Source organism: Anoplopoma fimbria, chromosome 18 (assembly GCF_027596085.1).
Source record: "Anoplopoma fimbria isolate UVic2021 breed Golden Eagle Sablefish chromosome 18, Afim_UVic_2022, whole genome shotgun sequence".
Classification (NCBI taxonomy): Eukaryota; Metazoa; Chordata; class Actinopteri; order Perciformes; family Anoplopomatidae; genus Anoplopoma; species Anoplopoma fimbria.
Window position 1 is genome coordinate 4,123,348 of NC_072466.1, and position 12,995 is coordinate 4,136,342.

Genomic DNA, 12,995 nt, shown 5'->3' on the forward strand with positions numbered 1-12,995 from the left:
CAGATGTTCCAGAACAACATGGAATAAGGTGCTGCTTGGTGTCATGTCATAATCACATCCAGCTGATGGATGCCTCAATTATCAAATATTTCAGTCAGCAGTCTCCACACCTTGGCGGTAAATATTAATATGAATTTGAACGTTCGAAGGGCTTTGAAAATATACTTCACGTCATTTTGTTTTACGTCAAGAAATCAATACAAATGTGCAGAACTTTGAGGATTTTTATTGTTCCTTGATATACTTTGAAAGGATGCAGTCAAATAAGACAATACATTGTACATTCTGAATTAAACACCCCCCCTCCAAGAACAAAAGAAGGGGAAAAAGCGCAAAAATGGCACAAAAACAGTCGACCCAAATAACAGTAACAAGTTGTCATCTTTCCCCCTTTTAAATCACAATAAAGTGCAAACAATACATATGTTCATCAAATATAAACTATACATAATACAAATTGAAATATCAGCCTCTTATATTTAAGTTTTACTGTAAATAGTGCAGAAAAACTGGTGATCACAGTTTGGGAAGACTTTAAGAGAGTTGCTTGGTGGTGCTGGTGGTGGTGAAGGTATTGTGCATGTGTGTGTGAAGGAAGGAGGGAGAGTAACATATGGTCGACCAACAGATGGACACATCTGCATCTGCACAGGAGACAGGGAGTTTGGGGGTTTGGGGAGATCTGTTGGCAGGTAAACGCTGTCCTCCAGAGGAAGAAGACAGAGAACGCACTGACAACAAACAAACTGATTATATCTCCATTAGTTCTGAAGGTAATCCCACACGGAGATTTAAATATCATAAATGCAGCACAAACTTTAGAATAAAGCTAGATTATGAATTATAGGGGGGCTTTGAGACTGCATTCAGGGTCTTGGTGAGGTGTCAGTGAAGGGGTGAGCGGTGTGTTGTGTGCATTAACGGGGAGGGGGCATTTTAGTCAGGAGTGTCCAAACGGAGCCTCTGTGTTCAGGGGTCTCTGGACGATGACGGCGTTGGCCAAATCGGCCTCTTCTAGACTCAACTCTTTGTCGTTGAGTTCCCGGAAAGGAACCGACGTCGTCAGGACGAAAGGCGGGCAGCTCCTCTGGCAGCGCGCCACGAAATCTTGAACATCGGCGATCCTAGAGGAGAATCAAGAGACAGAATCAAGAGACAGAAACGAAGAAAAAATCAAGATGTAAGGTAAGAAAAACATAAGAAATAATAGCAGAACTAATCGTCAGTAGCAGAGCATCGTCGGCAGACTGCTCTCCCATACTCTTGTGACACATGATGTCTCTGTGTTCTCGTAAAAAGCATCCATTATTAATCACGGCCTCACCATATACGAGCGATCCTATGGCAGCCCTACACTCTCTGAAGGGTGGAGGGGTCCAGCCCTCCCTATCCCTTAGCTAACCCTGTTATATAAATGCTGCATCCCAGTTATGCAATCCCTCTCTGGGGATTTTATAGATCCACTCCGTTGCTACATCTCAGATTATGTTTTCTGCAGCCCCATGCACTGTGTCCGGGGGGGGGATATATAACATGCACGGGGCCTTCAACTCCAGCAGAACAAAGCATTACGTAATCCTCGAACAAACCCCCTATCGCCAGCTTCCAAAGCTAGTACAAACAAAAAAATCTTATGTCATCCCTTGAACTACTTCTTTCCTGAGATGCTCGAGATTATGGGATTTACAGAAAGCATAGCAGGGGTGGAGAGTGTCAAGACACTCCTTGCACAGAATACTTAGTGGATCTTTAATATGAAGGTATGGTTTGATGTCAAGCTCAGATGTGCGGTGAGATGCGTTTGGACTTTGCGATACACACCGATGCGATAGGTTAAACCTCTGCACCAATCTCCTGCCGTCAGCCAACCAGATCTGCAGCGAGGTAACGGGAAGGGCGTGGTCTAGTGTTACCATGGGAATAGGAGGAGATTCTCCATCCTCGTGCACAGATGGTGACCTGGCCACTACTCGGGGCGCAACACTGGGAGTGGACAGGAATAAATAACAGATCAGGAACCAGTTAAAAGAGCGTGCACACAGCTCATGCATTGTGTATTTTTTTATAAGTGATTAAAACTAGGTGTGGGCAAACAAAAACTAACACAAAATATTTTGTGACTCTCTGGACTATTTAGTGTTTATACATTGTTATGGAAATGTTGAGGTTCTGAATTCCTCAGGTCTGTTTGCTCAGATTTGCTTGTGGGTGTTTTGATACCTGGATTTAGAGTGACACCTAGTGGTGTAATGTAGTATAGCATCTTGGAACTTGTGACAGACACTACTTTAAAAACAACAAAGCCACCTCAACAAGTACATTATTGATTATTTGGGACCAAATTTATATGCTAAATTATTATTTTTAAAAAGGTCAAATTGTGTATCAAAATATGTTATACTCAAAAATATATTTCATTTGTAATAATATCACAACAGCCATCTCTTACCTGCCAAGTCGGTACCCTTGGCCGCTGAAGGGGTGAAAGGCCTTTTTCCTGGGAACATAGTTTTCCTCCGTCAGATCCTCCACGCTGATCTCCAGCTCCTCCTCCTCCGCTCTGCTCTCCCACTCTTTGGGAAGCTCCCTGGGGGAGATAAAAGACCGAGATCATGAATGAATTATCTTATATCACCTGTTTGTGGTCTGTTGGAGGGACATCTTTACTGCTAAATCCCCCTTTGGAGACTGATGGGGTTTGACTGTAAGGTAGTACAGGTATGTTACTTTTGAGTAACATACACAGTATACAGTATATACATTTTACATGTTATGTGAAGCGTTAAAGGTGCAGTGTGTAGGGTTTTGGTACATCTAGTAGTGAGGTTGAGTGTGTAGGAGAACTACGGTGGCCTGGCGCAAAATGTGAAAAACGAGATTGGCCCTATGTTGAGCCAGTGTTTGGTTTGTCTGTTCTGGGCTACTGTAGAAACATGGTGGACTCCATGAAGAGAACCAGCTTAGCTTCAAGATATAAAAGCTCATTTTAGGGCCACGCAAATGCATTGATTCATAATTTCAGGCTAATATCTTAAATAAAAATGCTTTTTTAAATTATTTTCCATTACTGCCAATAGATCCCCCCTTAATGTTACACACTGCTCCTTTAAGTGAAATCTGAAAAATGAGAGGTATTTATATTAATCAAACTCAGTGCGTAATTCTGTTTTAAACTGTGGTTTACTGTTATTAAAGGGTTTTTAATTATTTTTATTTTCTCAAGAAATTGTATCAATAAGTCACTGATACAGGCAACAGTGGTTTGTCATGGACACAAGTATAATTTTTCTCAATACAACCCAGCACCAACAGAAACATCTAGTAATAAAGTAGAATGCCACAATAAAAGAGTAGAGTAATAATAACAACACTGCTTTGTTATTTGCTTTTGTTGGCAGGAGAATAATTTGTGTTGCAACACCCAACCATGGCATGTAGCACTGTCCTCCATCTTTGATTGCTTGACAAATGTGAGAGGAACAAATTCTGTTGTTTGAGGCACAAAGAACGTGTTCAAGTAGTTGTTACGTCACCGAAATCAATCAAAGACCCTATCAGAGCTTAATATATTATGTTTCTTTTGTGCTTTAAGGTTGTAAATTCTCACTTAATATAATACTCACATTTAAACATTTTGTCTTGGTCATTTTTCACTCACCCCCTCTTGATGGAGTCCAGGAAGTCTTGATTCTCTGGTACGGTGTAGCTGCGAAACTCCTGATCATTAACGGTGAAGCCATCCTTCCACAGCCTCACCACCATCTCCACCTGCAAGGATAAATGACCCCTGATCAGAGTGAGACGCAATGATCGCTGTATGTGCTGAACTCCAGCGTTTAAAGGAAGGTCAGCACATGTCACTGTAGATCAGAACAATGTCCTGTGAACTCTTTAAATGTTAGCCTAAATGTAATTCCCTACGCTCGTTTTTTTTATTTATCAAATACACATATACACCCCGACAAACATTCCTGTTTTTATCTTTGAGATTTTGGGCTACTTTGCTTCCATTACATGTCTTCTTGCACTCTAGTGATAATGCCTCATTTGCATATTTAAACATAACATTTCAGAAAACTTGTGATACAAAAAAGAATTGTCTTAATGTAAGTAATCAACTGTGGAAGTTTCATAGTGTTATATATTAGTTATATATTAGTTAAGGTGTCTACCCTATTTACCATTAGTCTTGTTACGTATGTTATTTGACAAACATAAACAATGTTTTTTCTCAGATTATGAGCCAGAAATCTTCCCTTCAGTAGCACTAACATACACCGAACTCTTCATTTAATTCCTATATATATTCTGAATGTTTTAACAGGGGTTTTGTCATACATTGTCATTCATATAAATTCATAGAACATTTTATTCCTAAAAACATGCCGAAAATATATAATCTTTAAGAAATGATACAAAGAGATATTCTAAAATTTCCTCTTGATTTTAAACCTGGCTTTTTTAAATGTTCAGATTTCTGTTATGGAAATGGTTTCAAATTAGCAGATATCTTATAATATAAGGGCTAAATTGCATATTTAAACATACAAAACAATTATTGTCTTAATATAATATTAATATATTACGTTTTTTGTGCGTAGGTGTTAACTCTACTAAGGTATTCATCATTCTTAGGCTACAACTCAAACTAAAAAATGTATTTATATAGTTAATTAGATATAAACTGCTGACAATCTGAAAAGAGGTTTGGACATGAATAGGTTTTCCTTTGTCCTCCAGCAGAAATGTGGCCCTGAGAATCAGTGGTGTGAACTATTTGCTGACCTTAGACGTCCCCGAGGCATCGTAACAGATCTTCTCCACCTCATCGAGGAGGTCTTCTACCGAGAAACTTCGCTTCATTGGAGCCTCGTCTTCGTTTTCCTCACTGACGAACCCATAAAGAAACAGACAAGCGTGTAATTCAGTCATTCTAGATTGTTTACTGATTGCAGCCTGCAGTCACAGGCTTTAATGTACAGAAACATTGCATTATTGAGTTCTCACCCTCAAATGATGTTACAGCGTGCAGGCTATGCAGAAAATAACTGCTCTCCTTGACCAACCTAATTGATTTCTCATTCTTGATGCGTCACACTTCATACTGACCAATAAAATCCAGTAATTGAGTTGTATTGCTTTTTTTTTTCAGGAAATACATTGATAGGAGTAATGGCAATGATTTTTTTTTGTGACTTAAAATGGATGGAATTTTAAGTTTTCATTACATAATAATAATAATAATAATAATACACACATGTTGATGGATAGATTGACCAATACTAGAGATAAATAAAGGCAAATTGACAATAAAATAAGGAAATTCAAAATAGTGAGTTATTGCAGTTATTTTGTGACTTAAAATGGATGGAATTTTAAGTTTTCATTACACATAATAATAATAATAATAATAATAATAATAATAATAATAAACACATGTTGATGGATAGATTGACCAATACTAGAGATAAATAAAGGCAAATTGACAATAAAATAAGGAAATTCAAAACAGTGAGTTATTGCAACTCTTAAATGCAGTTGTTCCACATGTGTTGACTTACCAATGCTCATCTTCCTCACCCCCCACAGTGTCAATCTCTTTCATGATGTTGTGTGTTTCCCATCTAAAGAAATGAAAATGAGCAGAAAAAAACATCATAACATGGCACATCACAGCTTGATATGCATATTTAATACAATGCATGATAGCATTGTATTAACAGTTTCAATGCATTGACAATATATATGTATTATTGTTTATTTTATGCAGGTGGGCGTGACGCAGAGAGCCGTGGACGCGCACGGAGGGCCTGTTTATGATAATATGATTAATATATGAACATAGATGCTCATTGTGCATGCTCCTATCAGAAGGTTAAGGTCATATGCTGAGTTACCAGTCCGCGTTTCCTCGGTTGATCCCCGGGCTGCACATCTGCAGCGGCCGTGAGGTTTCGTGCAGCGGCTCCTCTGCTGTGGGCGATGCGTGCGTGTGACGTCAGGGCGCCGTGTGACGTCACGGTGCCGTAAATCGACTCCTCTCCTGTCGTAGTGAAACCAAGCTGCTGGTTGAGACTGATGATACACAGTATTAAAAGACAATGGAAACACCATTAATGTCTATCTATCTATCTATCTATCTATCTATCTATCTATCTATCTATCTATCTATCTATCTATCTATCTATCTCTATCTATCTATCTATTATCTATCTATCTATCTATCTATCTATCTATCTATCTATCTATCTATCTATCTATCTATCTATCTAGCAGTTTATCTATCTATCAGTTTATCTATCTATCTATCTATCTATCTATCTATCTATCTATCTATCTATCTATCTATCTATATATATATATCAGTCTATCTCTCTATCAATTTATTTATCTATCAATCAATTAATCTATCAATCAATCCATCTATATCTATCTATCAATCAATCAGTCTATCTCTCTATCAATTTATTTATCTATCTATATCCATCCATCCATCCATCCATCCATCCATCCATCTATCTATCTATCTATCTATCTATCTATCTATCTATCTATCTATCTATCTATCTATCTATCTATCTATCTATCTTCTTCCTTCTCTCTCATCTATCTATCTATCTATCTATCTATCTATCTATCTATCTATCTATCTATCTATCTATCTATCTATCTATCTATCTATCTATCTATCTATCTATCGACCCATCTATATATGTATTTGTCTGTCTCACACTGCATTCACACACTCATACCATAAGAATCAGAATCAGAATCAGCTTTATTCCTTGTATGCATATTATTAGATGCATACAAGGAATTAGACTCTGGTTTCTTACGCTCACTGATACACAGAAACAGACAAATAAACAAAAAACACAAGGAGATCCAAAAACAAAAAATAGAAAAACATTTAACTATTTCGTACACATGAAATATGACATGCAAAAGTAAATATATGAACATAAAACACAATAAAATGTAGATAAAAGTGCAATGATGGGAAAGTTGTAACAGGATATTTTATGTTAATGAGGAAGTTGAGATGTCATTTTATAATTTATAATTAAAAATGATTGCACATGGATTTGTTCCTGACAGAGGATGAATGATTAATTGTTCATAAGAGTGAAGGCCATGGGGAGAGAAGCTGCTCTGGGGTCTGCTTGTTTTGGGTACAGTGCTCTGTAGCGCCTACCAGAGGGGAGGAGCTGGAACTGGTTGTGTCCGGCGTGTGATGGGTCTGCAGAGATGTTTCCTGACTCTGGAGATGCACAAGTCCAGGATTGAGGGCAGGCTGGCACCTTAATGACAATAATCAGGGTTTTATGATATTATCATGATACAGGAAATTCCCTAATTGCCTGCACTAATGGTTGCATTTCCTGTAATCCTTTTATTATATAGTGGTGTCTCTGTGGTAGAGTGAGATAAGACCAGACCACATCTGGACTGAATAATATTATCATCCTCTGTGGTATTTTAATAATCCTAGATATATCTATATCTATAGAGGACTATACACATTGTCCCTACACTCTTTGCTACACCTGTCCCTCCTTTGGACAATGAACAGTGGAGCGCTATAGTTTAATTACATTTATCATGACTCTATCTTGTCATGCAAGTATATTATCATTTTACATTAAATATAATTTTTAAAATAAACACCACAACAAGTCCATCCTTAACTTTACAAAGAAAGTTTTCAGTTTGAAGGATTCCAGTGAGGGACGTTCCTGACTATCTACATTGCAATGCCCCCTACTGACCACCAGGAGTAAATACCGTATTTTCCGCACTATAAGGCGCACTTAAAAGCCTTTAATTTTTGAGCCGGTCGGTCCACCGGTACCGGTACCGTGAAAAACGCCGGTAATCCGGCACACCGGTATACAGGAGGATGAGCCGTCCAGATAAACATCCGTGAAAACATCATGACGTGGCGTCACTGCACCGCGACTGTGACAAACGCGAAACATTAAATAAAGATAATAAAACATTAAAAGAATACCACAGATAATAGATGATATTGCAGCCTTCGTGGCATCAACTTAAGAATAAGAACTTGAAAATTTAAATATATACATATATATATAAATATATTGTGTTTTATATGTATGAACAAATGTCTCAATAAAGTTAGTGAATTTAATTTTTTTTTTTTTTTTTTTTTAAATCTACCCGGCATGCAATGCGCGGTGATCGCCGGAACCTATTTCCCGGTCACCGGGATTCTACCGGGACGCCTCCTCTAGCTCCCAGACGGCTCAACCTCCTCTAGCTATGCTAGCTATAGGAGGTTGAGCCGGTCGGTCCACCGGTACCGGTACCGTGAAAAACGCCGGTAATCCGGCACACCGGTATACAGGAGGATGAGCCGTCCAGATAAACATCCGTGAAAACATCATTACGTGACGTCACTGCACCGCGACTGTGCCAAACGCGAAACATTAAATAAAGATAATAAAACATTAAATGAAGATAATAGATGATATTGCAGCCTTCGTGGCATCAACTTAAGATCTTAAAAATAAGAACTTGAAAATTTAAATATATACATATATATATATATAAATATATTGTGTTTTATATGTATGAACAAATGTCTCAATAAAGTTAGTGAATTTAAAAAAAAATTTTTTTTAAAAATCTACCCGGCATGCAATGCGCGGTGATCGCCGGAACCTATTTCCCGGTCACCGGGATTCTACCGGGACGCCTCCTCTAGCTCCCAGACGGCTCAACCTCCTCTAGCTATGCTAGCTATAGGAGGTTGAGCCGGTCGGTCCACCGGTACCGGTACCGTGAAAAACGCCGGTAATCCGGCACACCGGTATACAGGAGGATGAGCCGTCCAGATAAACATCCGTGAAAACATCATTACGTGACGTCACTGCACCGCGACTGTGACAAACGCGAAACATTAAATAAAGATAATAAAACATTAAATGAAGATAATAGATGATATTGCAGCCTTCGTGGCATCAACTTAAGATCTTAAAAATAAGAACTTGAAAATTTAAATACATACAAATATATATAAATATATTGTGTTTTATATGTATGAACAAATGTCTCAATAAAGTTAGTGAATTTAAAAAATAAATAAATAAAATATCTACCCAGCATGCAATGCTAGCTATAGGAGGCTGAGCCGATCCACCGGTACCGGTACCGTGAAAAACGCCGGTAATCCGGCACACCGGTATACAGGAGGATGAGCCGTCCAGATAAACATCCGTGAAAACATCATGACGTGACGTCACTGCACCGCGACTGTGACAAACACGAAACATTAAATAAAGATAATAAAACATTAAATGAAGATAATAGATGATATTGCAGCCTTCGTGGCATCAACTTAAGATCTTAAAAATAAGAACTTGAAAATTTAAATATATACATATATATATAAATATATTGTGTTTTATATGTATGAACAAATGTCTCAATAAAGTTAGTGAATTTAAAAAATAAATAAATCTACCCCGGCATGCAATGCCTTGGGCGTCACGGAACCTATTTCCCCGGTCACCGGGATTCTGCCGGGAGCCTCCTCTAGCTCCCCAGACGCTCCAGCCTCCTCAGCTATGCCAGCTATAGGAGGGATTGAGCCATCGATCCACGGTACGGTACCGTGAAAAACGCCCGGTAATCCGGCACACGGTATACAGGAGGATGAGCCGTCCAGATAAACATCAGTAAAGAAGCATCATTACAGCACAAGCGTCACTGCACGACTGTGACAAACGCGAAACATTAAAATAAATATAATAAAACATTAAATAAAGATAATAAAACATTAAATAAAGATAATAGATGATATTGCAGCCTTCGTGGCATCAACTTAATGTCACTGTACACCATGACAAGAACTCTGTAGCAACTTTGGGTGGCATCCTAAATTGAATCCTAAGTTAAATGCTGTTACTTAAACTAATGGTGTCTTATGGGAAAGCTTCTTACCATCATTTTTAATACAAATTCATGGGTTTATATTTTGTAATTTAATTATTAATAACGTTAAATATTTTGATATAAATTCATTATTACTTATTAAAACGTCTTCAATCAATTAGGCTAGAATATCATAATAAACACATTTGTACAGATTATGGACTATAATAGAAGCCTATAAATTCTTACCCTAACAATTAATTCTGGTGGGATGTGATCCCAGTGATTATAATAATTGTGTGTTGTATAATAACTGAGAGAAACAGTTCTCACCTCCTCTGTAACCGTCTCAGGCGAGGTGGTGCTGGTGTCCATACCAACCGACGGCCCCGTGGAAAGCTGGTCCATCGCTAACTGTGAGCGGGCTCCCACGCCCACGACTTCCTTCACTCAGCAGGACGTCCACGGCAGCACCGTCTGGTACGACACTTTGGCAGCGGCACCAACAGCGACTCCTTCCAGTTCCAGGTCAGTTCTGGTTCTTATACTGTGTTTACATCGGAAGTGTTTCAGACATCCTTCATACTGGGGTCTGATTGATTAATGATAATTCAATCAAAGCAAACTTTCCTGCTTCAAATCTGTTTTCTCTAACCTTTTTCAGTGTTTACCTACAAATCATTTCGTGTTCTTTCCAGGGTTATGAGAATACAAAGTATATCCCCACCCGGAGTAACAGCCTTCCCATAACACTGCTCCAGTGTAGAATCTATCTTTTGCATAGCAACCAGCTTATCACGAGTTATCGGTAGAGGCAATGGGTCGAGACTAAGGCCAGCACACACACGGCACTGTTCTTAGGACTGCGCCCGTGTAACAGCACCCACTGGAAAAATCCCAGGGAATCTCTCGGCTAACTCATCCTCAGCGTTAGCTTCGGGACAGTCCAATACCTCCAACATAGGCAGCACTCTGCCTCCAGCAATATCATTGCCCATGATAAACTGAACGCCTTTTACCGGCAGGTTATGACGTACCCCGACTTTGAAAATTCCACTGACTAAATCACATTTTAAATGTATCAGGTGCAAGGGGACTGGCACAAACCCCATCTCTATGCCCTGAACCAAAACACTGGAACCACAGAATGAATCACCTGACAATGGCACTGCATCAGAGAGGATAAACGACTGGGCCGCCCCAGTGTCACGGAGAATCTGAACCTTTTGCTGGTCCTTTGGATCACCGGTCAGTGACACGAGACCACTCAAAATGAATGGTTTGTAGCTGGGGTCAGGAAGGTCAGAAATGCACACATTCGGCATAACTGCCACAGAGCGAGAAACTGTACTTATCAATCCAACCCCCTTTGGTTGTTGAACGAGCGGTGGATGATTTCTCATACGAAGCTGACAGTCAGCAATTAAATGGCCAAGTTCATGACAATAAAAACACTCCCGTTCCTCCCTAGAGCGTAAAGGTAGCGAAACTGACTTGCGAAACTGAGTGATGGGAGAGGTAGAGAACAAATGAGCGGGCTTGTGGGTGAGTACAAACTCGTCCGCTAATACAGCTGCCTGGGACAGTGACATCACTTTTTGCTCATTCAAGTATGTTACTATTCGTTCTGATACACTATTCTTAAATTCCTCCAGCAGGACTAACTCCCAAAGAGAGGAAAAATCTGTAGTTTTAGTGGCGGTGCACCACCGATCAAACAAGGTGGCCTTCTCTCGAGCAAACTCCATGAAAGTACGATCAGGAGACTTTTTGCAACTCCTAAATTTTTGTCTATATGCCTCAGGCACTAACTCATACGCACGAAGAACAGTGGTTTTAACAATTTCGTAATCTAGACTGTCCGCCAACGAAATGGACGCCAACACCTCTTGAGCTTTACCAGATAGTTTACACTGAAGCAAGAGGGGCCACACCTCTTTAGGCCACTGCATAGAAACTGCGATGCGTTCAAACACACCAAAATAAGAATCGATTTCCGATTCCCGGAACTGCGGAACCAAAGCCATTTGTTTAGTCACATCCAATGTGCAAAATGAGCTAGCTAGTGGAGAAGAGAGGGTGGTTTGGGGTGAACGTGCTGCACTTGCAGCCTCCAATTCCAACCTCCGTAGTTTCACCTCCTTCTCTGCCTCAATCCGTCGGATCTCCAGATGGTGCTCACGCTCAGCTTGCCTCTCTCCACGCTCAGCCTCCATTTGCAAGCGGGCCAACCTTACTTGCAGACGGGCGTCCTGAGTCGACATTGATAAAATAGGTGACAACGGTTTAAAGCGCGGTAAGGTAGCGGGTGGCTTAGCCTCTGCCCCAGCCTGCATGTCCGCCCTGGCATCACTACAAGGAGAAGCCACAGTCACACCAAGCACCTCCTTGTCCACCAGCATATCCACGACACACTCCTTAAGTCTCGCTTTGAGCAGGGTCCCCTGAACTGGAAACTCAAAATGAGCCGCTATGGCATATAAATCAGCCTTCCGGCATCTGTCAATTCGATCCATAGACGGATCAGCCAAAAAGATACCCAAATCAAAAGCCTCCATAACGAGCCCTACAAAAACAACTACTGCCTATCCTATACACACAAACCAGCTACACTATGCGCACACCTGCATCGAACAACTCACAGCCAGCCCGACGTGGAGTCCTACAATGAGGATCCCGGACGAGCCCCCAAATATGTTACGGCTCCAGGATGTTAGCTTGCTACGTCTAGGGGGAGTAGGGGAGCCATAACACATGTTACTGTTAGACTGGCTGGGAGAACAACAAAAACAGGGCACAACAGCAAACTTGGTACATAAGTGTGTTTATTTGGCGGGCGTTCCGCCAAGGGGAATAGGGAACTATAAGCGGAGCCAAATCAAAGAAAACAAGATAAAGTGACAACTAACTAGTGCACACATACAACCTAGCTAATACATACAGAGGGTGGCCCCGCTTCTAACCTGATGTGATAACAGAGTAAATCTACGTGATGGTAGTGTAAACCCAAGGGTATCTTACCTATTCACCTAAACCCCTATGGCATCTCACAAACAAAAGGCAACAGCATGACACAGCCAAAAACACAGGCAGACAAT

The 12,995-nt window shown here is 40.1% G+C and overlaps 1 protein-coding gene across 1 annotated transcript; it reads right to left on the bottom strand.

The window, feature by feature from the left end:
* Window positions 1-216: 216 nt before the first annotated feature.
* Window positions 217-6,030, bottom strand: ubxn2a (UBX domain protein 2A). Its single transcript, XM_054618898.1, has 7 exons — window positions 5,898-6,030; window positions 5,562-5,624; window positions 4,786-4,888; window positions 3,659-3,768; window positions 2,450-2,587; window positions 1,822-1,983; window positions 217-1,124 (listed from the first exon to the last, which is right to left on the bottom strand). Exons 2-7 carry the CDS (start codon window positions 5,603-5,605, stop codon window positions 941-943), a joined length of 741 nt encoding a protein of 246 aa, XP_054474873.1. The 5' UTR covers window positions 5,606-5,624; window positions 5,898-6,030; the 3' UTR covers window positions 217-940.
* Between the last annotated feature and the right edge of the window lie 6,965 nt (window positions 6,031-12,995).

Coding starts and splice junctions, on each gene's coding strand:
- ubxn2a (XM_054618898.1), bottom strand. CDS start 5,605: ATGAAAGAGATTGACACTGTGGGGGGTGAGGAAGATGAGCATTG. Junction 3,769..4,785: donor ATGCCTCGGGGACGTCTAAG/GTCAGCAAATAG, acceptor TTATCCTTGCAG/GTGGAGATGGTGGTGAGGCT. Junction 1,984..2,449: donor CAAGGGTACCGACTTGGCAG/GTAAGAGATGGC, acceptor GTCCACTCCCAG/TGTTGCGCCCCGAGTAGTGG.